Source organism: Dendropsophus ebraccatus, chromosome 5 (genome assembly GCF_027789765.1).
Source record: "Dendropsophus ebraccatus isolate aDenEbr1 chromosome 5, aDenEbr1.pat, whole genome shotgun sequence".
Lineage (NCBI taxonomy): Eukaryota > Metazoa > Chordata > Amphibia > Anura > Hylidae > Dendropsophus > Dendropsophus ebraccatus.
The window spans coordinates 151,292,001-151,319,128 of NC_091458.1; the positions used below are offsets into that span (position 1 = coordinate 151,292,001).

The 27,128-nt window shown below is 42.1% G+C and overlaps 1 protein-coding gene across 3 annotated transcripts in view; it reads right to left on the reverse strand.

The window, feature by feature from the left end:
• Positions 1 to 224: 224 nt before the first annotated feature.
• Positions 225 to 27,128, reverse strand: part of C5H1orf216 (chromosome 5 C1orf216 homolog) — a 51,506-nt gene continuing 24,602 nt past the window's right edge. The window contains exons 1-3 of one of the 3 annotated variants that reach the window (XM_069971642.1): positions 11,599 to 11,667; positions 6,019 to 6,087; positions 225 to 1,450 (exon numbers count right to left, since the gene is read on the reverse strand). In XM_069971642.1, coding sequence (XP_069827743.1) covers positions 583 to 1,422 — 840 coding nt within the window. In that variant the 5' untranslated portion in view covers positions 1,423 to 1,450; positions 6,019 to 6,087; positions 11,599 to 11,667 and the 3' untranslated portion in view covers positions 225 to 582. Of the gene's footprint in view, positions 1,451 to 6,018; positions 6,088 to 11,598; positions 11,668 to 27,128 lie in introns of those variants that run through there. The other 2 variants (XM_069971643.1, XM_069971644.1) reach the window with 2 other exon arrangements.

Sequence of the window (27,128 nt, forward strand, 5' to 3'; positions counted from 1 at the left end):
CTGGTCTGTTACTGAGCACCGGCCCGGGCTGAAGCACTGGGGGGTGGGCTGATCCGCCCCCAGTGGGAGGAAACCCCCGTCCCTCTATGATGGGGCTCCACTGATTCTAAGGGGGCCGCATCATAAAGGGGCGGGGATTCAGCCCTGGCCTGTGCTCGGTATTAGACCGCCACCGTGCACGGGAACCAGGCTGCGGTTCAAAAAAAGGACCGTGCCACCGGCTATTCCGCTCCAGTGCCATTTTATCCACGTGTAACACTTAAACCTGATGGTACATTCGCTTTAACTAACACATTCGGCATCGATTACAAATTGTCGGATGTAGACATGAAAGCAATGTGACTATTCTATACTTGCTCCTTTATTTTTCATTAATGCAGTGATTTATTTTTATTATCATCAATGTGATTAGTCACTCTCCCGCTTTCAGCACTTGGTCAGCCATGTAAATCGTTCGATAGTGGCCTTCCATATCTTTTGCTTTTACATGACGCAATGTTTTTATGACTGTTCTCGAGTTTCAATGTTGAAAACCTTGGAGAAGTCATTCGCACACATAGAAGGGGATGATTTTCACGTTTCTCATGCTGCTTCCTTAGTCGGTGACTTATTGCAGCCCTGCTGGATGTATCTCAGGATCTCCTTGCGGTTGTCTAGGATGGTGTCGAAGCTCTCCTGAAGCCTGTTCTGCTGATCCTTCACCCGTTGTTGAAGGCTTCTGATCCACCTAAGGAGAGCCAGCCTCCTATACATTGTCAATTGTGCGTGATGTTTCTCTTTTTCTTGCTCCTTTAGCTTCTCCTTGTCTTGTAGACTCTGGTAAGCTTCTGTCAGTGTCAGTGTGAGGGATTCTGAATCTGAGGAGGATTCGTCATCAGACTTCTCAATGTCAGGATCCACTTGTTCAGCGGATGGTAGAGGAGGGGTATTGGTGTCGTCCCATGTAGTGCCGGATATACTGTCAGGACTGTCAATGCTAAGTGAACTGCTGGCATAACCATTGTCTTCTAATGGTGAACCTGGCCATTCGTCGCACCCCTTTGTCGTTTGTTCTGCTGGCGTGTCCACCCCCAATTGCATTATTTCTGCTCCTTCTGGGGGGCTCCTAACTTCTTCCTCTGATGAAGACAAGCTGATGCCTTCAGACTTCATTTTTACCATTGCATTCTTTTTTAGATTGGTTACATTGTCTTCTAAAGGGATTCTGTCGCTGTCCTCATTGAGTTTACCTTCTTGGTCATCCCCTTCATCTGTCTTCTCCTGTCTCCAGTTTTCATTCGTATCATATCCCTCCTCCAAAATGTTAAAGTTAGTGTCCTGCTTCCTCTCTTTGTCGCTGGGAAATGGAATGCTTCCCAGAGGCTTGTGGCCGAAAAATGGAGACTGGTGGGGGCTGGTCTCGGGCTTCTGTATGGCATACATCTTGGCACACCTCCTTCCCTTTTTTTGTCTGTTAAATAAATAAGAGCACAAAAGGGTCAGATCTGTGAACATTAGATAAAAAGAGCACATAAAGAGCAAATTTATTTATAAAAATATATATATATATAAATTATTGAATATAAAGTAAAAGCAAATGTACCACCAGGTACATCGCTTTGTGTTTTTTACATGAACCGCAGAGATTCCTGTGCCACAGTGTGCCTTTTTTTTGAACCATCGACTGGTTCCTGTGCATAGCGCCGGTTTATTCCCAAGCAACGGCTGACATGGAGGCACTGGAGGTTGGCCTACCTGCCCCCACAGTGACGATCTGTCCTCCCCTCCATTGATTCTTATAGAGCCACGTCCAAAGGGGAGAGCCCCAACTTAAAAGGGGTAGTGCGGTGCTCAGAAATTATTCACAGAATAACACACATTACAAAGTTATACAACTTTGTAATGTATGTTATGTCTGTGAATCGCCCCGTTCCCCGTGTCCCCCCACCCCCACCCGTGTACCCGGAAGTGTGGTGCATTATACATTACCTGATCCATGTCGAGGGCCGTCCGCCATCTTGTGCCAAACGTCATCTTCGGACGGACGGCCGAGTCGCTGCCGCCCGTCCCCCCTCCGCCGCGTCACAACTGTGCTCAGCCGCGATTGGCTGAGCACAGTTATGCTCAGCCAATCGTGGCTGAGCATCGGATGACGCTGCAGAGGGCGGACGGCATTCGGAACAGTCGGAGCTGTTTGCCGTCCGCCCGAAGAAGACGTCGCTGAATGAAGATAGAAGACTGGTGTCGGCACGTGACAGGTATGTATAGCGCACCACACTTCCGGGTACACGGGTGGGGGTGGTGGGACACGGGGAAGGGGGCCATTCACAGACATAACATACATTACAAAGTTGTATAACTTTGTAATGTGTGTTATTCTGTGAATAATTTCTGAACGCCGCACTACCCCTTTAATACCCATGCGAGACAGTGGGAGGGCCTTTTTTATCAGTTACTTTACTAATCTGTAGCACTGCTGTTACTAAAGACCAAATGGCCTTAGTGACGGAGCCCAGACTGCAGTTTTCCAGTAAGTGAGACACCTAGTGGCCGAATGTATAACACCACCTCCCCTGCTGAATGCACCATCAGCTACATTGCCTTAATTTTTTACATGAATGGATCAGGGCCTGCGCCGGGAAGCCAGTGCCGCAGTGCTTTTTTAAAACATGGCACCAGTCTATTCCGGAGCACTGACCCGACATGAAGCACTGAAGGTGGGCCCACCGGCCCCCAGTGTGACAACACCCCCTCCCCTCTGTGACGCGGCTCAATTGATTCTAATAAAGCCGCATCACAGAGGGGAGATCATCACATTGGGGGCCATCGAGTCCACCCCGCTCTTTCATGCCGGGCCATTACTCGCCAATAGACCTGTGCCCCATGTGGGATCCAGGCCACGGTTCAAAAAAAGAACCACAACGCTGGCGCCGGTCTATTAATGTAACAAAAATTAAAGTGATGTACCTGACGGTATAGTTGCTTTTAGGCTGGGTTCACACACAGTATTTTTGCTCAGTATTTTGGTCCTCATATTGCAACAAAAAACAGGAGTGGATTGAAAACACAGAAAGGCAATGTTCACACACAGTTGAAATTTAGTGGATGGCTGTCATTTTATGACAAATAATAGCCGTTATTTCATAACAACAGACAATGTTTTAAAATAACGCCATTTATTTGCCACTAAATGGCGGCCATCCACTAAATTTCAACAGTGTGTATCGCCTATCTGTATTTTCAATCCACCCCTGGTTTTGGTTGCAATATGAGGACCAATATACTGAGCAAAAATACTGTGTGTGAACATAGTCTAACATCGTTTACTGGTAACCACAGTGACCATTTAACCAATAGGTCATTTTCTGATGACGCAATAACGTTAGGGTTTTTCTCGTCAGGAGTTTAATCTATTGTTTATTCCAATCCACATAAAACACATCCATCATCTGTATGGGTTTCAAAGTTCTATTTCCGGAGCTGTGCCGCCTGACTAAAGTTGAAAGGCTTCATATTTTCAATGTTTATTTTGGGCGATCAAATAGTTGTTTTGCACAAGATACAATTTATTATTTAATGTCAAAGTCACATGAAGAGGGAGATCCATAAATACAGAAGCTCTTATCTAAGTGACACAAGGAACCTTTGTTTCTGTAGGAGACACAGGGGTCTTTGACACCCCCAACATGAAGAGGCCATTAATCCTTAAACAAGGGGATTATTGTTTTTAAAAGGGCAATCTTCTTCTTTCACAAACCATTAATATGGTAGGGATCATAAATGGCGTGTCACATGCTACATACAGACGTTTAAACACAATGGGGGGGGTAAATAAAAACTTTTTGTACTGTGTGTTAGGAATGGGTATGTCATTGGGTCAAGGGGAACCTGTAATCACTTTTATGCTAGCAGAACCACAACTCATCAGGGTGGTTCCCAGAAACTTCCCCTGCCCCACCAACAAAAAACGAACATAAACACATTAGTGGTTGGCAGGACATCTGCCGAGCTTTGACCTTTGATGTGCTGCTGTACATGTATTGCGAAGGTGCATTCTTTTTTAAATCTAATATCCTTGACCCAATAGAAAGATCATAGCCTCACCCAATTATTACGTAAACTGAGCTCATTATGGCTGGATTTAGGTCCCCTTAAGGCCCCATTGACTTTTGACTATTGTCGAACAAACCCGGCGCTCTCAGCAAATTGAAACATCAGTCTAGCTTGTATAGGGTCATGCTGAACCACCACTGACAGATGATGTCGGTGGTGATAGTGGCCGACTATGATGGAAAATCATGGCTGACCCCTTTGTTCGAAAAGAGATAAACCGCAGCTGGCTGTGCCGAACATTCCTCTATATGGGGAGGATGAGCGATGGGCGGGAGATATAACAGGCCGTCAGTTATTAAAGGTGTATGACCACTTTTAGGATGACTTTAATGTGATTATGTAACTTAGCAATTGGAAATATCTCTTTAAGAAGACAACCCGTGATGTAGGCCATCTTTTTCTATCACACTGTTCATTTTCCCTATATCATATGTTTATTACAATTCTGTGTGGTCACCTCAAAACGGTTTCATATATTATATGTTCCAATAACTTAACCAAATTTGCCATTGGGTACTATAGGGACTATAGGACTATACTTCACTCTGAATTCCATTGTCATAGGTTGGACACATTGATTGTAAATCAATTATTTAGATAATTCTAAGAATTATTAGACATTATTTTGCCTTGAAAATTCTGTCTGGTATACAGTAAAAAAAAAAAAACCCATAGGGAACCATTTTCTTTTAACCCTAAAAGAAAGTGTATAATATGTTCCATGTTCTGCGGTTTCCCACTACACAGTATAACAGCTAAACATTATAGGTAATCATTCATCAATATATGCATTGTATATACACATGTCAATACATTCAGGTTCACGTTTTTTTTCAGGTGTCCAGGAGGCGGTGCTGGGCTGATGATGTGCCGCAGCTTGGCGCGTTCCCTTGCTCCTCCTCCCCTTCCTGTTTCTCCTTGACTGACAATTTAGCGCTTAGCTACCAGTACTGAGCCCTGTCTGCAAATCTCATGTATGCTCTGTGGATACCCACAGCGGCACATGTTTGGTGAGATTTATTAATGCAGACAACGGCCTCAGGGACTCACCAAATGTGTGACGTTATTGGCAGGCCCGGAGTGGCAGTCTGCTTTCCCGGCAGATTTAGGTGGGCCACGCTGTCTTCTCTCATAGTGGCCAGCTCTGCCCTTCTGAATTTGCTAAATTAATTTACTGCACCTCCTGTTTCTTACTTGCAGGCTTCTTCCTGTGTGTGGAGCCATCTCCTCTGTGGTATCATTTCTCTTACCCCATATATTGTTACACAGGGGAGGGAGGACACAAGGACTGGGCTGTCATTAGGAAAGGACCCAGGAGATACAGAGAGTACAGGCTCTGTCCTGTGTGATCATCTTCCTATCGGAGAGAGAAGAAGAGATCCTGTCCCACTGCTGCAAGGAGGGCAAATGTACATAAGGAATCTAGTCCTGTGTTCTTGTGCAATGCTCCCACTCCATGTACCTTGTTCTCTCCATATGTCACTTACTTTACCCCCATACGTGACCTGCTCCTTCCCATTAGTGCCTTGCTGCCCCCTTAACATGCAATCCCCTCCTTATGTATCCTGTTGCCCCCTCCTGTTGTACCTTCCTGCCCCCTCCATAACTACCTTGCTGTCCCCCTCATGTACCCTGCTGTCCTTCCCTTTCCTGTGCTGCAACACCAACATTTTCCTTAAAGGACAACTCCGGCGGGATGGCAAAAAAAAAAAAAAAAAAAAAATCTGTCCGGCCAGATTCACTTATTCACTCTTAGTATATCTAGCCGGGGAAAAGGGGGTGGGGCCTAATTTAAGACCGGCATCTTGATAAATCCCCCCCACACACACACTATGTTTAAAAGTAGATTACCAGTATGTATTGAAATGTCAACCAAAAATATGCTGGCATATATAGCAGTAGGCCTATTGAGTTTAATGGACCTACCCATGACTATGTTCAGACTTTGTCCGCAACCATATTCATTTTTTCTTTGAATATTGAATCTTTTAAATTCTGTTTAAAAAAGAGAAGAAGTTCGGAAAATAAACCAAATACAGACACTAATGGACTACACTCTGCCCATTAAACTGAATGGGGGCCTATCAAAAATACACTGTTATAGGTCAGCAGGTTTTGATGGCATCTGATACTGACTATATTCTTCCTGAACATTATGGAGCTTTAGAATATGACAAAAAATACCAAAACTGAAACGCATAAACATAAGAACAATAGAAAATGTGTGATTTATGCCTGGGTTTATGGGCCAGCAATAGCCTCAGTATTATCTGCTTAGAAGACTGGTCAGGTATTGTTCAGGGGCTCCGTGTGGGGTTACATGGTGTGGCAATATTATAATTTAGGGGAGTAGTATGTGGCGGTATTGTATTCAGGGGTACAATGTGCGGACGGTTTATATTCAGAGGAGAATACACAGAAATTGTGAAAAAATAAGAGTGATTTTGCCTACAGCAGCGAATCAGAGCTCAGGTTTCACTTTAACCAAGCTCGTTAAGCAATGAAATCTGAGCTCTGATTGGTTGGTATTGGCAAAATCTGGCAGTACTTTTAATTATAAGTGTGTGGCTGTATTATACTGTATAGTACTATTTTCAGAGTTTAGCAATCTGTGTTGTGATGTCCCTCTTGTTATTCCTCCTGGAAATGTGGACCTGTCCAACATGGAGACTTTTTGTCATGCGACTAACTGATTTAAAGTGATACTGTCACCCACCTTACTCTATGGGTCCTATTAGACCAAGTGTTTTTATGTTTTTAACCATAAACGGTCTCAGACGACCTGAAATCATTCACCATAATACGCAGAACAATGGTCATTAGTTATGATGATAATTACAATTATTAGTACGCTCTAGTATATGAATGATTGTAATAACTTCTATATAAAAACCTCGAGCCTGCTAGTACTTATCAGCTGTTGTATGCCCTGCAGGAAGTGGTGTATTCTTTCCAGTCTGACACAGTGCTCTCTGCTGCCACCTCTGTCCATGTCAGGAACTGTCCAGAGCAGTAGCAAATACCTCTTTAATATCAATCAGTAGTAATAACCAAAGTGTCTGTGTAGTTATGGAAATTCCCCTATAGGATGTGTTCCTGATACCAGTTGTGATGATGGAACATGGTCAGACTGTGTTCATACTCCAAAACAGTGTATTTCCTGGGTAATATTAGGTGATATAAAGCAGACAGGGGGGGGTGACAGCAGCTGTGTTGGGGGGAGGTGGAAGTGGCGGTATATTATTCAGGCTGGTGGGGTTTCTGGGCCAGGGGTCCCCTTTAGTCCTAGTCCGGCCCTGGATATTGGCGTCCACAGCTCAGGTGTGGGATTTGCAGACAGTGCCCAATGCTGATAGCTGAGCCCTGTATATCATTCATAGAAGATCAGAGAGGGAAGGAATAGGAGCAAGACAACAAATGTATACAGCAAAGGGAAATACACTGATGTTGTTGGGTTTGTTGCCCATTCACCTATATTATCTCATTGCAGCTTTTCCTTTGCAGGATATAGAGCCCATGTATTCCCTTTAAGAAGTTACTAAAACTAAAGCAAATTCCATTTCCTGTAATGTGGGGTTATATGTAGTCTATTGCTCCCTGTTAATATTCATAATACCTAGTGACTTAAAGGAAAAGTCCGGTGAAAATTTTTTAGTAAAGTATTGTATTGCTCCCCAAAAGTTATACAAATCATCAATATACACTTATTTTTGGAAATGCTCATAAAAGTGCTTTTTTCCCTGCACTTACTACTGCATCAAGGCTTCACTTCCTGGATAATATGGTGATGTCACTTCCTGGATAACATGGTGATGTCACTTCCTGGATAACATGGTGATGTCACTTCCTGGATATCATGGTGATGCCACTTCCTGGATATCATGGTGATGTCACTTCCTGGATATCATGGTGATGTCACTTCCTGGATAACATGGTGATGTCACTTCCTGGATAACATGTTGATGTCACTTCCTGGATAACATGGTGATGTCACTTCCTGGATAACACAGTGATGTCACTTCCTGGATAATATGGTGATGTCACTTCCTGGATAACACAGTGATCTCACAACGTGACTCCCAGAGCTGTGCGGGCTGTGGCTGCTGGAGAGGATGATGGCAGGGGGACACTGAGGGACACAGGGCTCTGGAGGGACACTGAGCATCCCTCTGTCATAATCCTCTCCAGCAACCACAGCCCGCGCAGCTCTTGACATCACCACGTTATCCAGGAAACAAAATCACCATTTTATCCAGGAAGTGACATCACCATCTTATCCAAGAAGTGACATCACCATCTTATCCAGGAAGTGACATCACCATCTTATCCAAGAAGTGACATCACCATGTTATCCAGGAAGTGACATCACTATGTCAGCACTTTATAAGCATTTCTCGTAATAAGTGTATATTGGTAATTTGTATAACTTTTGGGGGGAAATACAATACTTTAATGAAAATTTTCGCCGGACTACTCCTTTAAAGGAGAAGTCCGCTGTTTTTTAAAATTTTTCAGCAGACGGAACATAATAAACAAGTGTTACTTACCCCTCCCCGTGCCCCTGATGTGCCCCATTACAAGTTCTGATGTTGTGACGACTTGGTGGAAAATGCCCGACCTGGCTGATGGATTGCCCTATTAACTAATGAGTGACTGAAGCAGTGTCCCACCCCAGTCACTGAGCCCATAAGCTGGGTGGTGACGTCACTGGAGCTGGACATCCCGGAGCCATGAGACTTTGGAAGCACGGGGAGAGGTAAGTTAAAAGGATATTCCTCTCAAGCATAACTTTTGATATGTTGCTGCCCATTGTGAGACTAACAATTCCCTCCATACTTGTTATTATCTATTCAGTCTCCTTCTCCCCGTTCTGAGCTGCTGCTTTCTGATGACGACACAAAAAACTGTGTGTGAGCTTTTCTCTTTGTCTCCCCGCCCCCCTCATGAGATGGCTGATGTAAACAAGTCCCTGGCAGGCTTTATCTGCAACATTGTAGCTTCTTTGTAATGCTGGGAGGGTTATTCTGAGGTCAAGTTGCTGATGAACTCACTGTGATTAATCCTCCCAGCATTACAAAGAGGCTACAAAGTTGCAGAGAAAGCCTGCCAGAGACTTGTTTACATCAGCTGTCTCGGAAGTGAATGGGGAGGAGGGGGAGACAGAGAAAAAAACTCACACACAGATTTGTGTGTCTTCATCAGAAAGCAGCAGCTAAGAACTGGGGGAAGGGGACTGAATAGATAATAACAAGTATAGAATGAATTATTAGTCTCACCAGGGGCAGCAACATATGTAAAGTTATGTTTGAGTGGAATATCCCTTTAAGCCTGTTTCTTATGTTCCTCCCTGCCTCATGGTAATTTTTAAATATTGCCAGACTTCTCCTTTAAGGGAGATTTGAAGTCCAGATAAATGTCTGACCAATAATGATGTGTATATAGATGAGCTGTGTATATAGCTGCTGTGTATATAGATAAGCTGAGTATATAGCTGCTGTGTATATAGATGAGCTGAGTATATAGCTGCTGTGTATATAGATGAGCTGAGTATATAGCTGCTGTGTATATAGATGAGCTGTATATATAGATGAGCTGAGTATATAGCTGCTGTGTATATAGATGAGCTGTATATATAGATGAGCTGAGTATATAGCTGCTGTGTATATAGATGAGCTGTATATATAGATAATCTGAGTATATAGCTGCTGTGTATATAGATAAGCTTTATATATAGATAAGCTGAGTATATAGCTGCTGTGTATATAGATGAGCTGAGTATATAGCTGCTGTGTATATAGATGAGCTGTATATATAGATGAGATGAGTATATAGCTGCTGTGTATATAGATGAGCTGAGTATATAGCTGCTGTGTATATAGATGAGCTGAGTATATAGCTGCTGTGTATATAGATGAGCTGAGTATATAACTACTGTGTATATAGATGAGCTGAGTATATAGCTGCTGTGTATATAGATGAGCTGTATATATAGATGAGATGAGTATATAGCTGCTGTGTATATAGATGAGCTGAGTATATAGCTGCTGTGTATATAGATGAGCTGTATATATAATCTGAGTATATAGCTGCTGTGTATATAGATGAGCTTTATATATAGATAAGCTGAGTATATAGCTGCTGTGTATATAGATGAGCTGAGTATATAGCTGCTGTGTATATAGATGAGCTGAGTATATAGCTGCTGTGTATATAGATGAGCTGAGTATATAGCTGCTGTGTATATAGATGAGCTGAGTATATAGCTGCTGTGTATATAGATGAGCTGTATATATAGATGAGATGAGTATATAGCTGCTGTGTATATAGATGAGCTGAGTATATAGCTGCTGTGTATATAGATGAGCTGAGTATATAACTACTGTGTATATAGATGAGCTGAGTATATAGCTGCTGTGTATATAGATGAGCTGAGTATATAGCTGCTGTGTATATAGATGAGCTGAGTATATAGCTGCTGTGTATATAGATGAGCTGTATATATAGATGAGCTGAGTATATAGCTTCTTTGTATATAGATGAGCTGTATATATAGATAAACTGAGTATATAGCTGCTGTGTATATAGATGAGCTGTATATATATAGATGAGCTGAGTATATAGCTGCTGTGTATATAGATGAGCTGAGTATATAGCTGCTGTGTATATAGATGAGCTGAGTATATAGCTGCTGTGTATATAGATGAGCTGTATATATAGATGAGCTGAGTATATAGCTGCTGTGTATATAGATGAGCTTTATATATAGATAAGCTGAGTATATAGCTGCTGTGTATATAGATGAGCTTTATATATAGATAATCTGAGTATATAGCTGCTGTGTATATAGATGAGCTGTATATATATAGATAAGCTGAGTATATAGCTGCTGTGTATATAGATGAGCTGTATATATATAGATGAGCTGAGTATATAGCTGCTGTGTATATAGATGAGCTGAGTATATAGCTTCTGTGTATATAGATGAGCCGAGTATATAGCTTCTGTGTATATAGATGAGCCGAGTATATAGCTTCTGTGTGGTCTGGGAGAGGAGGAGGAGGAGGCGCTGCTGCTGCTTCCTTCCTGCACTGATTGCTGGTGCTGAAAGGACAGCGACACTTCCCTCCCTGCCATCCAGTCTATCCCAGCCAGCTACAGCTATGCAATGGAGAACTAGAATGGTGAAACCTTATTGTATATATATATATATATATATATATATATATATATATATATATATATAGGAATATATACTACATATACACTGCATTGCACTGCAGAGAACAGCCCTCCCACCCCCTGGACTGAAGCTGTTATATAAGTCATCCAGTGCCCAGCCCCCATCCACCCTGCAAACAACCTGTTATTAGGAAAGCACTACATGCAGGTTAGCAATCCACCCAGTGCACACAGCCATGGAGCTGCTGAGCATTGTGATATCTCCCTGTGTCCCCATCTGTGGGCGCCCTCTAAGCCCCCCGCAGCAGCAGCTATATACAGACCTACCTTGTGTGTATGGCCGTGCTCAGGATCCTGGCTGCTCCTCCTGCTGCTGGTGCTAAAGGATGTGAAGGTTTTCCTGAGCAGGAACACGTCAGTGGTTACACACTTCCTATGTGCAGACAGCCCAGACCAGCACAGCCACTGCAAGCTGAAACGCTGCGAAGGAGACTCGTCATTTCCTAAGAAGACGCGGCATTGTTCAGTGTTCTCTGCACTGCTCCGGGTTATGTCCGCACATAGAGAGAACTAGTGAGATCTGAAGACATGTGGAGGAATGAGGAGCCCCCAGCAGATGGGCCGACTGCACAATGTATAGTCGTAAAAACTGTCCTCATACAGTCCGGGTCAGCGAGACACAACGAGTAATCTCAATATCATTGTATAAAAAACACATAAATAATAAGTGCGAACCAATATCATACACAAAAGCACTAAAAGCTTTCTCACTACGTAGATGTGGGCTATGTAATGTATTCCGGAAACTACGGCCATAGTGGTCACTGAAAGCAACGGCCATTGGTTAACGAATTTATTAGGTTCTCATGATTTACTGTACAAAATAAACAACATGTCTATTTTCTACAGCCGCAGTTTGCAAACAACGGCCGTAGAAAATAGACTGTTCACACTATGTGGCCGTAGCGTTCAATGGTTATTTGATTTTCAGTCACACCCATATGGTCAGCAGATTTAATTGGTTTCTACGCCTGACAATGCAAAATCGGCTGGAGGAACACGTCATACAGCCACCATTGTTTGACACTCAAGCCAACCGCCATGTCAAACAACGGCCATTGTATTACACTGTGTGAACATAGCCTACTGCTATGTTCCCATGCTGTATAAAAATATTGAGATAGTGGGCATGTCAATTATTTCTGTACATTGGGCATTGATTTCAGTACAATTTTCACTGCATACAACGGCCATTGTTTATACGTTTTATCAACATAGCCTGAGCATGGAAAATCCTTGGCCTCTAAGGCCCTTATTAGACAAAGCCATTTGTAACAATAAATGATCGCAAACGAGAAAGGATTGTTTTTCGTTAACCTGAAACCGGTTACCATATTACACAGAACAATAGTCGTTAGTTACGATCGTTATAAGGATTGTTACTATAATTGTTTACTCCCTCTGATCGCAGCAAAAGAAGGAACAATTTGGAATTACACTAAACAAATGCAGAATTACAGTGAACGATTAACAATGATTAACAATGTCCATGCAGTGGTTTATGCACAATCTCGGGTCTCCTTCTGTAATGTAACCAGTGACAGTTTGTTTTCTTTGGTTCTATTCCCCTGATGAAAATTACTGTATCATTTTTAAAAGTAAAAAGAATTCCCAGTTGGGTCAAATTAGTTTTTTTTAATACAATGATGAAAAAAATAAACAAAAAATACTATTATATTTATAATATATATATTTATTTTTATTTTTATTTTTTCTCATCATTGTATTAAAAAATTAATTTGAAAACTAATTTGGACCTGACTGGGAATTCTTGCACTTTTAAAAACTATACAATAATGAGAAGAAATAAAAAAGAAATAACTATATTTCATTTCCATCAGGGGAATCGAACCGAAGAAAACAAACTGTTGCTGATCTCTAGACAGGTGATTTACCCCTAGACCACGGATCCAACACAGGCTAGGAATTTCAACTATATCTGATTGCAGATCATTCCTCTATTGGCAGATACTGGCTAACAGCTGAGTGAGCAGGAGGCCAGGCAACATTGATTATTCATGAAGAAGAGGGAGTAGGAAGGAGTGTTGAGGTGTGCCAGAGCGCAGCACAAATGCTGAGGCACAACTCCCCTTTGACTCTTCATTACAGTAGGAGACCCCACTTTGTGGTGACCACCTGCAAATGCATAGCTATTAAGTAACTAAAGCATCTTAAGGCCCTGATTACATAACATCTTATTTTGATATATGCTATTTGGGCTCAAACCGTAAAATGCAGCTGTAATTTTGAGGCAAATATACGTCCGTATTTTCACTATATTAATGCACTCCATTAAAGTCTATAAGGAACTATGCACTTACCATATGGAATAACGACTGTTACTGAACATGCTCATTATTTACTACCTGCAGTAGTTTTTTTTTTTGTTTTTTTTTAACTCAACATTACAGTTGTATTTAGCTTTTATTTTACTGTGTGTAAACCTAGCCTAAAGTCTTTGGGAGCAACTGTTGTGCGGCTATACTTGAGGACATGTCTGGGACAGAGGAACATCCCCATGTGTTCACAATTAAGCTCCTCTGACCAGAGTCAGGCAAAAGGGTGGGGAGCAGGAGGGAGAAGAAGATGGGGTAAAGAGGCAGCCGGCCAGCAATTGTTTATTTTAATTTCTTTGAATCTCCTTTAGAGACAGTGTTTCCTCTCCTTGTAATTTCATTAAAGCCAGATGTAAACTTCAAAAGAATTGCTTTACTACTCTCATTGCTGGTAATTTACAATTAAAGGAGAAGCTGGTCAGTTATAATTCTTATATGAAGGAGCCTTTTACCGAGGGGGACAATATTCAAAACTAGACTGAGACTCCGATACTAATGATTATTAATGTTATAGAACTCGGGCCTCAACATAGTCCCCCACAGACTTCTAGGGTAATCAGCTATAACGTTAGGTCCATACTGGTTCACAGTATACACCACCAATAGAGATAAGCGTAACTTTCGATTATAGTGTTCATGAATGTATAGCGTTGGACTGGCCCACCAGTGGACCACACATCTAAGACATCAGTGCACTGGGCACTGTGGTGTGTCGTCAGTGGCACGTGGCACAGAGAGTTCTGTTGTGCCACCAGCTGTCATCTAGAATCTGAGAGACTCGGCTTAAACATGATGCAGTGCAGTCTGTCCATTTCAGATCAGAGCTAGCAACACAGATGACAGACCGTCTGTGCTAAAATAAACCTTGATGCTGGTTGGCTGAATGGCAGCCAACCGATGTTGGGCTTATTATTGCTCCACCCAGCTCTTGGAGGAGGCAGGAGCAAGGGAATAGACATGGCTTAAAAGGCCTAACTACAAAATGGGGACTCAGTGTGGGGGCCTAACTACAGAGTGAGAGCACAGTATAAGCTACATAACTAACTATAGAGTGGATATATAAAGCGAGACTTATCTACAGTGTGGGGTGACAATGTAAGACCACAAAAGGGGCCTATCTACAGTGTCAGGCGCAAAATGGGACTAATGACCGTTGGGGGCACTAGTTTTGTTTTGGGGCAATTGGGGCACTATAGGTGGAGTGTTTGTATAGGGGTAGGAAGTTTGGTGGTAAAAGTAAGCAACCTAAGATGTTTTCCAGGAAATTTTTCAAAGATGATTCAAAACATGGAAAAACATCAACTGTAGGATGGAACTATCCATCACTGGATGTAATAACACAGTAATCACTTATACATCCTGCACAGCACCTGTATAAAGGTGCTATCTGCCACTACATGGAGAGAGAGAGGGAAAAACACATCTTTATATACACTAACAATATTGTGGTGGGGAAGGGTGGTCACAGTGGTGAATTAAAGAAGTCTGGGCTCTGACCTCTTTTTTCTTTTCAAAAGAGCCAGGGAGGAGGTGGGTGCCGCGGCTCCAGGGCTGTGGTCCTCTGTCTCCGGTCCGGTTCCCAGTCTTCCGGCTGCTTCCTGATCTGAGCAGGGATCTAGGTCATGCCGTGTCAGGCACGCTCACAAACCTTGGGTCCTCACTCTGTATCTATGACAGCACTAAATCTGGCACCGAAAATATCTTAACAGAGGCACAGTTGTCCCTGATACCCACAACAGCGCATAAGGAATCGCAGCAGACAGTAACATAGAATCCGTCTTCATCATGAGACCAAGAACCTTAAAATCAGCGTACACTGTGTCTCATGCAGAATACAGGTGCACAGAGACACAGCAGTAAGCGCTATCTCCTAATGCACAGCTGTGAGCAGGGGGGGGATCAGGACACCCCTTCTCTTAAAGTATTCAGGCACAAATTCAAAATACAGGTACTTTAGAGTGACCATTGTGTATTGTGCCCAAAAAACTACCCGGTACACATTCAATTGTTTGGATGTTTGCCTTAGGAAAAGTTTTAAGTAAAACTTTTGCTTGAAGAAAATATTCAATACATAACAGAATCCGCAAAGCTGACCAAATACCTCTGCCTGCAACCACAAGAGAGACTGGCTGGATGGGTAGTCAGTGTGCTGCATTTATTTGTAAGCACCTCTATTCAAACTCTAATATAATATATAATATAGCTGATATAATAATACAATACCTAAGCCCCTTCTATGGTCCCATATAGTAGTATTAATTATCTCTTACTTCAGTAGAAGGTAAGCCCCTTTTTTGTCCTATATAGAAGTTAGACACTCTCCGTGCCCCCATATAGTAGTTAGGCCTTGCTGTGACCCCATATAGTATTTAGACCTTGCTGTGTCCTCATAGTAAGAACCATTTTTTCCCCCATAATAGGATTTGGGCTCCTATGTGTCCCCATATAGTATTACACATTTCTGTGCTCTCATAATAGTAGTTATTCTCTCACTCTCTGTTCCCATATGTTAGTTAGGCCCCTCTGTGCCTCAAAATGTAGTTAGGCCCTCTGCATCTCTGTATAGTAGTTTGGGCTCATGCCTCCATATAGTATTAGACTTCTCTCCTGTGTCTCTATATAGTAATATAGTATTAGGCTCCCTCTGTGTCTCTGTAGAAGTTAGATCATGCTTATCCCTATAGGAATGAGGCCTCCAATATGCCTCCAATATAGGCAGCATGGTGCAGTAACACTGCCTGCATTGGATAAGTGACAGCACCGGAGGCTCAACTCAGCTATCTCTCTGCCACTACAAGTGCCTGACTGCATGTGCCTCTTAAAGATACACACACAATTGAATGCCATTGTTTCAGGGCATCTATCCCGGATCCCTGGTCAGGTCCCTCTTCCCTTGCTGGCCTGGTCTATATGACCCTGTAGCTGCAGGGAGGCTCACTATAGCTTAGGACCCACCGGGAGCTTCATTGGTTTCTCGATGGGCCAGTCTTAGCCTGGCTGACACTCATCTTTTTGGAAAACCTGAGGCCCCCAGCTACCATGACAACCTATTTACACTCTGTGTTAGCATTGTAGCACATCAATGGGGTGAAGAGACATTTTGTCAAACCCTGTAGAAGCTATGGTTGTTAGTGACCTCGGCATCTAAGGGGCTAAAGGCGTTTTACCTGTATATTAAGTCACAGGATCTGCTTGTAAAGCCGCATTATCACTATGACTTATATGTACGTCAGTTTCCATTAAAGGGGTCATCCAGGCACTAAAAAGGTTTATATTTGGCTGGGGGTGGTATGGAAGTTAGGAAAAGAAGACACACTCACCTTCCTCAGTCCCCTGCAGCTTCTGGTGTGATGTCATCCTGTCGCCTGCTCTTCATTCTGCTTCCTACGTCTAAGACCGTCTTGCCGTAACAGTAACTGCCTGCTGAGCCAATCACTGACTAAGGCGGGGCACTGCTGCAGTCAGTGGATCAGTACGTTTTCCCTATGTTTCTTATATTAGTTTACAGAACATTACTTGTCTTGAAGACTATACTTCCCGGACGCACATTAGAGAAAGCCTGTTAGATAGCTGTTAGGTCCCGTAGACACACAGCACCTTTCATATATCCATCTGTGCCTCCAGAAAGTAGAAAAACACTGTTATTCTCTAGTGCAGAGTTAGGCACTTTTTTTCTTGGTTCTGGACAGTTACATCCATTTGCTGAACTCAGCTTTTTTTTTCCAGTTTGCATCAGGTTCAAGTTTACCAGTGTTTCCATCTTTCTGACTTACATATTACAGACATTTTTGACAGTTTATACATTAATAATTTAGACATCTCTCAAAGTCTTTTGCTTCCCCTACAATTGCACTTATAGGGGTACATCCCATTGCCTCCAGCAGCCACCACTCACGTCAGCCTCCGGTCTCCTGAGTCTCTCAGGTTCCTGTGACACTTAGCCAGTCAGTTACTGCAGAAGTGTTCCACCTCAGTCACTGATTGGCTGAGCAGGTATTTCTGAGCCGGGTAGTGGCGTCACAAGATTGGAAGATACAAGAGACCGTCAGGTGGTGCTTCACCGCGGGGGTTCTGAGACTATTATGTTCCCTGTTTTTTTATGTTTGCCAGGAGTTCTCCTTTAAGACTCTATAGCTATGTGTGGGGCAGCTTTCCTGATACATATGTATCTGAAAGTGACCAAGTATGGTCTATACAAACCAGTTGCTGAATTCTAAATAAAGAAAATCAACCTATCAACCTATTCCCTCAGATACAAATTTCCAATGACATTTTTTTGGGGTCTAAAAAAAAAAAGCCACAAAAAACTGACAGCAGTTTTCACAGTTTTTTTCTACTGACATATTTTCAATTTAGCATGCATTAGTATAGACTTTTTTACTTGGCATTTTATCCTTTACGTATTTTTTTTTTTTTCATTACAAGTTAATTGATTCAATTATACATGCACACAACATTTTTTTTCTGGTGTTTATTCCCACTTATAGAAGTCTATGGGAGATTAAAAAAAACACCACGGCCTGTGTATACTACGATTTCTCTGAAACTAAACCTAAAAACACCACCAAAATGCGCAAAAAGCTCATGTGGGTAAAGGTTTCCTGTTTTCCCATTGCTTCTTGTTAACATCTGGCCACACTGTATTTTAAGACAAAGTGTGTGTGTGTTTTGCTGTTTTTTTTTTCTTTTTTATCTCTGTGCAATTCCAGCTGGAGCGGATCATGGGTATATGCCGAAACACGTTGTCCTGTACTTGATAATGTTTTGCACATAATAAAACAAGCATAACTTGACTAGGTGAGTGCCTGTATTTCCTAATTCACTATGTCTGGGACCCCATCCCGCCACGAGCACCACCACCACAGAAGTGCCGTCTCCTCCACAATACAATTCCATTTTTAATGGAATTTTTAAAATATTGTCCGTTATTGACACGCCCGCCCAATGCATATAGTGTATTAAATAACGGACATTGTTTGCACATACGTCAAATCAACGTTCATGACAGTTATTTGGAGACTTTTTTGTAACAGACGGTATTTTGAGTTGTTCGCACACTTTTTTTTCACCGTCTTTACTATTAAATTCAATGGACCTTCAAAAAAGAACACCGCAACCAAAAGGGCCTGAACTACAGTAATATACCAACATTGTAATGACGGGCGCCCAAAATGCGGAATGATGGACGTCACTTGGAACTCAAAATGATGGACGTCATTTTATAAATAAAGAATGGAAAGAGAAAGCGTCATGTGAACATAGCCTTACAGTTGCAGATTCTCTCGTCATTGAATGTGGTAGCATTAAAAATACACCAGAGATTGGGCCGTCCTGCCTAATTTTCCTCTCCCGGCTCACTTGTCATGCAAAACTTTACGGCTAATATATTCCAGACTAGAAGGAAGATTAGCAAATTGCTGGGGAAATTGGAATGAAAGGAAGCTTGTGGTAAGGACAGACATATTTCCTAATGAAACCACTTGTTTTTAGACCATAAATACAGTATTTAAAGCGATATTGTCCCCCCTCTCCAGATAAAGAGTTCTCAGCACCATTCTTAAGCTTATATTCTGCACATTTCATATCTTACTGTATAAAGGATTTCTTGGTGGTCTCGCCATTCAAAAATGCCTGTTATTGTTGGTGGACAGTGCCGTCTGAGTGGGACTTTACTGCTGTCGTGCCCCATCAGCATGGTAAGCTCCGCCCCTCAGTGATGTCATTGCCACATAGGCCCACATGACCTCTGACGTCATCTAAATGGCCCAACCTGGAGGCCTAGGCCCCACCCCTTCCCACATGTAGTGAATCCTCCATCAGATGGCCAGTTTTGATGATGTCATGGAGGGGCGGGCCTATTGTGCAGATGTAGGCAAGGAGATGGGGCACAGAAGTAAACCCCCACCCAGATGGCACTGTCCACTAACGATAACAGGCGTTTATAAGTGGAGAGACCACCAATAAATCCTTTATAAATTAAGGGTATGTGAAATGGAGAGAAGAGTGCAGCTGCACCTCACACCTATGGCTGATACTAAAGCCGCTAAGCTACTTTAAAAACAAACACCAGGAATTTGGTATACAATTTGATCAAACCAATACTGCCCCGTGTACCCCGTGCAGGTATCCTGGTTCACACGGGTCCCTACGCTAACTCTGTACCGTGTCAGTCAGTGACTGCCTCCCCCGCAAGGCGTGCACATGCTGGGAAGTGAGGCCATGGAATGGCCCTGCAACCCCACTGTCACAAGACCAAACCCAAAATGCCCCACACAGGCCCTGCCGGCACCGCCGGTGGAGAACGCTGCCCCCAAATGACACAAGTATGAGTATGGTAGCCTAGGGGCACTAGTATCAGCCATAGGTGTGAGGTGCAGCGCTCTTTTTCTTCCCTGAACCGTAAATTAAGGGTATGTTCACACTGAGTAAATCAGGCAGAATTCTGCGGCAGAACTTCCAGCAGCGGAATCCTGCCTGTCTCAGTGTGCCATAGCCTAACTATGGAAGTGCGCACGCTCCTCCACTGCCACCGCTCTCCGCTCGAAGAAGTGACATGTCGCTCTCAGCCAGATAATCATTAAAGGGGGGAGCGGTCCAGCCTATCTTGCGAAGGTTGCCCTGTCCCCAGTGCTCCAAACAGCCTTACCGGATGCAGAATTACACTACAAATTGCACTGGAATAGCACTGAGGATGAAGGTAAGAGACTTATCCTCATCCTCAACGTCCTGAGCGCAATAGGGAGCTATCAGCAGGAAAGATCTGTCTACGCTTCTAATAGTTTCTCTTTAATATTTGGTCCGAAAACCTTTGTAGTTACAGAGGTCGGACATTTCCTATAGTTTTTGACCAAGTTTGCAGACCCTGCAGCAGCGATTTTTTTACTCCTTCATACACCTCTTCTCCAGATCTTTCAGGTTTTGGGGGTGTCACAAGGCAACAATGAGTTTCAGCTCCTCCAAAGATTTTCTATTGGGTTCAGGTGTGGAGACTGGTTAGGACACTCCAGGACCTTGAAATGCTTCTTATGGAGCCGCTCCTTAGTTGCCCTGGCTGTGTGTTTTGGGTCATTGCCATGGTGAAAGACTCAGACACGACCCATCTTCTTTACCTTTAAGGTAAGGAGAGAAGGAGATACATGGCCCCATCCATCTTCCCTTTAATTTGGTGCAGTTGTCCTCTCCCTTTGCAGAAAGGCACTCCCAAAGTATGATATTTCCACCCCCATGTTTCACAATTGGGACTGTGTTTTGGTGATTATACTCATCCATTTTCTTCGTCCAAACATGGTGAGTGGAGTTGATGCGTAAATCTATTTTGATCTCATCTGATCACATGACCTTCTCCCATGCCTCCTCTGGATCATCCAGATAGTCATCAGATATTCAAAGAGCCTAGACATGTGCTGGCGTGAGCAGGGGGACCTTGCGTGCCCTGCAGAATTTTAATCCATGGTGGTCTAATGGCAATTTTTGAGACTGTGGTCCCAGCTTTCTTTAGGTCATTGACCCATGTAGTTCTGATCTGATGCCTTACCTGTTTAAGAATCATCCTTACCCCACAAGGCGAGATCTTGCATGGAGCCCCAAACTGAGGAAGATCAACCGTCAGCTTTCATTTTCTAATAACTGCACCAACAAGCTGCTTACTTATTGTCTTGTAGCCCCACCCAGCCTTGTGCAGGTCTACAATTTTGTCCCCAGTGTCCTTAGCCAGCTCTGTGGTCTTGGCCATGATGAAGAGTTTGGAGTGTGATTGAGTGTGTGGACCAGTGTATTTTTTATATGCAGGTAATGAGTTCAAACAGGTGCAATTAATCCAGGTAATGAGTGCAGAGTAGGAGGAGCTTACAGGTCTATGAGAGACAGAATTCTTACTGGTTGGTAGGTGATCAAATACTTATTCCATGCAATAAAATGGTAATTGTTTAAATATCATACAATTAGATTTTTTTTTTATTTTTTTTCATAAATTCTGTCTCTGACAGGTGAAGTGTACCTACGATAAAAATTACAGACTTCCCCATTCTTTGTAGGTGGAAAAACATGCAAAATCATCAGTCTATCAAATACTTATTTTCCCCACTGTGTATATGAGAAATAATGCAGTGAAACTATTTGTATACATGTGTATACAGGTAATCCAAAAAATTCACGACGTGAGGGCTGAGAGCTCTACTGAATGGCATTGAATAATGTGCTCAAGCCATACAATTATTTCCAGGTCCCCAGAGGGCTTAAAGCCCCGGAGGTTTCTTTTACTATGACATGTTAGATGAAAGAAAAAAATTCAGAAGTTTGCCGTAAAAGCATTTTTTATTAATACAAGACGTTAATATTATTGATTGTTGTCTGGATTTTTTGGAAATTGTGTCACGTTAAGTATATACTTTCATTGCTCCAATGACTCGTTTAACAAGATTCACCAGTAGGCACTGCAAACTCCAACCCAAAAGGCTACAGCGAACTGAGAAAACCGCTCATCCCGGTCTCTCCCCCTTCTCTCATGCGGGAACAGACTACACTGATTTTGATGCTAATGTCCCTTCGAGGAGCCTAGACAAACATGTCTTCGAATGCTGATGAAATATCCCTATGGCCACTTTATGGAACGCTTTGGAAAAATAAAATGCATCTCTCATCAGCATGCTGGAGGCTTTAACCCGCGATGTGCCAATCAAATGAGGAAACAAAGAGCTTTCTGTGGATTCCATAGCTAGTTCTTCTCAATGACACAAATAGAATGGACTTGACTACATATTCCACTCGAAATTCTCCATCATGCACTCACATGATCGCCATGCGCTAAAGTTCAAAAAAACCTATGAATTCCACCCCGCAAGGCAAAGATTCCAAAAACTCTGAAGATTATGATCTTAACACAAAAAGAGATCTGTCACTATTGACTCTCTTTGCATATACACTGATCTAAATGAGTATACACACAAGCAATGGCGAAGATGGTTGGGTAACAAGTTATGTAAGTTCCATTGGCCATTTAGACTTCAGCTTTGATCTGTAATCTCTACAGAAAGATTTTTTGATAACTTTTCAAAATAGGTGATTAATGAAGCTTCCAATAACCTATTAAAACACTGATTTATATAGTACATGACCTACATACTAAACAGTTTATTTAACAAAGAATAGAGGCAGCCATGATCAATGTACCACCAATAGTGACCCTGTATATCTTTGCCTTTACAGTTACACTGCATTGACACAAGTGGTTCCACATCTTAAAGGGGTTATCCAGTGCTACAAAAACATGGCCACTTTTCCCCCTCTCTTCTCTCCAGATTGAGTGGGGTTCCATTGAAGTAAATGAAGCTTAATTGCAAACTACACCTGAACTGGAGACAAGAGAGGGGGGGAAAGTGGCCATGTTTTTGTAGCGCTGGATAACCCCTTTATACATTCTAGTGTTTCATTCTGATTTTGCCTCCAGGTGAAGGCAAAAAAAACAAAAACTAGTAAAGTGGAATCTAGTAAAATAACCTATATTTTTGGTACACTATATAAAGTATCCATGTTGTTGTCTTTGCTACACTCTTATTTCTGTTGCAAAAATTGAAAAATTTTCTATAAAAAATTAGTTATAAAAAAACACATTCAATATATGCTTGTATAAAACTTTGTCTTAATCTTTCTTTAAAATTGCCTAATTTCATCAAGGGTAAATGTCACCAAAGCAGGGTCTCACAGTAGTTGGGTCCCTTCTTCTATAGTAAGAAGGAGGAGAAGATCCACAGCGTCCAAAAAAAGTTTTGTTGTCTTTATTATGAGGCATATAAAAAGTTACAAAAGATAAAAACGTAGGCCTACATGTTTCGGGGAAACACACCCCCTTGATCACGGCATATTCTTCTATATGGACAGCGTCACCTAGGCAGGGCTTCACTGTAGTTAGGCCCCCTCTCCTATAGAAGACAGAGGGGCCCACCTGTCGAGAAGCCCAGCTTAGGTGACACTGTCCACCAATGAAATTAAGCAATTTTAGAAAAGAATTGACAGTCTGATTGAGTGTAAAAGATCTTAATTGGCGTGGGAAAATTTTCCATCTGTGCAAAATGCGGTACGATGTATCACTTTCATAGTGCTCTAACAGGTGGCCAGTGATTCTAATTGGCAATGAAAGCGCTCAGTGTGTTAAACAGTACGTATGTATTCTATGCAACGTTAAAGTATGTGGAAAAATTTCAGTCTGTGCACACATTTTTTAATAAAGGCTTTTTTTCTAAGGCTTTGTTCACACACCGTGAAATAAATTCCAATATACATTTATAATTTAATAATAAATAGTGTTGAACGAGCACTTAAAGGGAATCTGTCATCTGTAATTCATGTTTCAACTTGCGGACACTGTTAGATGCAGTTAGGACAAGGAGCACTTATATATACAGTACAGCACTTATATATAGCACTTTTAATATATCAGCCCTTGCTTCCATAATGAAGAAAAATACTTTTACTGTCTGATACAAAGAGTCCAGACTCCTGAATAGCTACAAGCTAGAAAAATGAAAACAAAAAGGTGTAATAGGTTTCAGCAAGACACATTATAACTGCGGCAGTATGTCTACAATTGCCAGCATCCCGCCGGAAATCTACTGCGTCTTGCAGAAACCTGTTATATTTTTTTGTTCTAATTTTTGTATATTTCGTTTAAACATCCCTTCAAGGGACAAAATATACAAAAATTACAATGAAAAAAATCAAATAGCCTTCTGTGGGAGATATAAATATCAGCCGAACAATCATTTGGCCATCAGTTATTGTGAGCCACCTTTACCCGAGGTCGATCAAGCACTAGGTTCGATCAACACTAAAAATAAAACCATATGTAAACGGGGGAAAAAATCGTCGATAAATAAATAATGAGCGCTTTTTGACTTTTGTTCGGCAGACAGCTATTACTCTTGATCCCTATATACACTTAAAGGGGAACTATCAGCAGGTTAGACTAATCTAACCTGCTAATATCTCCCTATTGCGCAGGAGGCGCCGAGGATGAACGCATGTCTGATACCTTCATCCTCTGCACTGTTCCCATACAGTTAGTCTTTTACCCCACAGTCCGGTAAAACCATTTGGAGCACTACCCACCCACATATCATTAATCCACCCCCAGCCTGGCCGGCCTTTCTAATGATTATCAATGGAGCGGGCCTAATCAGCGCTATGGGGGCGAGGCAGTGCTCCTAATTGTCTTACCGACCAAGGAGTAAACGACTAACTGCATGGGATAAGCGCTGAGGATGAAGGTAAGAGGCATTAAAGGAGAAGTCCAGTGAAAATTTTATTATTATTTTTAATAAATTGTATTGCCCCCCCAAAAGTTACACAAATCACCAATATACACTTATTACGGGAAATGTTTATAAAGTGTTTTTTTCCCTGCACTTACTACTGCATCAAGGCTTCACTTACTGGATAACATGGTGATGTCTCTTCCTGGATAACATGGTGATGTCACTTCCTGGATAACATGGTGATGTCACTTACTGGATAACATGGTGATGTCTCTTCCTGGATAACATGGTGATGTCACGACCCGACTCCCAGAGCTGTGCGGGCTGTGGCTGCCGGAGAGGATGATGGCAGGGGGCTGCTCAGTGTCCCTCCAGTGCCCTGTGTCCCTCAGTGTCCCCCTGCCATCATCCTCTCCAGCAGCCACAGCCCACACAGCTCTGGGAGTTGGGTTGTGACATCGCCATTTTATCCAGGAAGTGACATCACCATTTTATACAGAAAGTAACATCACCATTTTATCCAGGAAGTTACACCACCATGTTATCCAGGAAGTGACATCACCATGTTATCCAGGAAGTGAAGCCTTGATGCAGTAGTAAGTGCAGGGAAAAAAAGCACTTTATAAACATTTCCCGTAATAAGTGTATATTGGTGATTTGTGTAACTTTTGGTGGGCAATACAATACTTTGATAAACATTTTTGCCGGACTTCCCCTTTAATACATCTTCTGTGTCTCCTGCACAATAGGGGCATATCAGCAAGTTAGATTAGTCTAACCTGCTGATAGTTCCCCTTTAAATGTTAGTTCTTTCTGGAACATTTATGTTTTCCCAGTGTAGAAAGGAGGGGGGATCAACTGCCAATTTAAACAATAAAAAAAACGTATGTAGGCCTCATACTCTCAAGGCTACTTTATTACTTCATAAAATGGATTGGCATTTTGTTAGCATAGCACACTCTATGGCTACATTCACATCTTCAGTAGTTTTTCAGGACCGTAAAAGATGTCTGCGAACCTCGTCCAAAATGCACAAAAATGTGTCTGTAATTCATTATTTAGTAAGGAATGGATCAGCAAAGAAGGGGAAAGTGATATTAAAAGGGAACCTGTCACCAGTACAATGCTATCTAATCTATAGCCGTCATGTTATAGAGCAGGAAGAGCTGAGCAGATTGATATATAACTTTGTGGGAAAAGATTCAGTATAACTTGTAACATGTTGATTGAAATCCCTGCTCATTCTGTGATAAGGAGTCCAGTGGGCGGGGTCACTCAGTGGACCGGACTCTTAAGCCTGGAAACATCAGAGATTTCAATCAATAAATTACAAGTTATACTGAATCTTTTCCCATAAAGATATATATCAATCAGCTCGTCTCCTTCTGATCTATAACATGATGCCGATAGCTTAGGTAGCATTTTCATGGCGATGTGTTCCCTTTAAATAGGTGGAAATTGTTTTAAATGATTACTCATATGTATTTTTTATGCAGACGTTATGGACGTTTCTTCCATAAAAATTACGGATAGACTTCTATGGCGCTATCTGTGCCGCAATTATTGTCCGTCCTAGAGCTTGTCAGTAATTTTTGTGGATCTGTAAAACACATAGTGTGAACAGCCCAATAGAATAGGCCCTAAATTTGTCCGTAATTAAAAATCCACAATTACGATCCACAAACTTACGGAATGTGTGAATGTAGCCTATGTATGGATAGATTGATAAAACAACAGTCAGATAAATCGGCAGGTAGGATATATGGATCGGGCATGGTTAGAGCCCCCAGAAATGACCTCTTCTCCTTTTGCAGATTTTTCTCTGCATGAGTGAAATTCTCAGGACTGGGAGATGTTAAGTTATCTACTAGCAGGAACTAACAATATCCTCTTCCCTAATCACTAAAATATGTTTGTCTAAGACCTTCGAATAAGAGTCTGGGGATGGTTAACCCCTCGCTCGCTGCCTTTGCATTGCAATATGTCTGTAAATTCAGATGTGCTATGGTAAGTAACAGGCATTAGCCATAAAGCACAGCAAAAAGGTATGACAATCTACGGAAGTCATATCAGTATCTGCTGCGAGGAATCTATTCTATTCTTGGGGGTCAGTCTGCAAGAAGACATTGCCGAGGAAAAATTATAAAAAGTGGCGGATGGTGAATTAGCACTTTTCCTACTTCCATTGGAAGTCGATGGCTCTATCAATTTT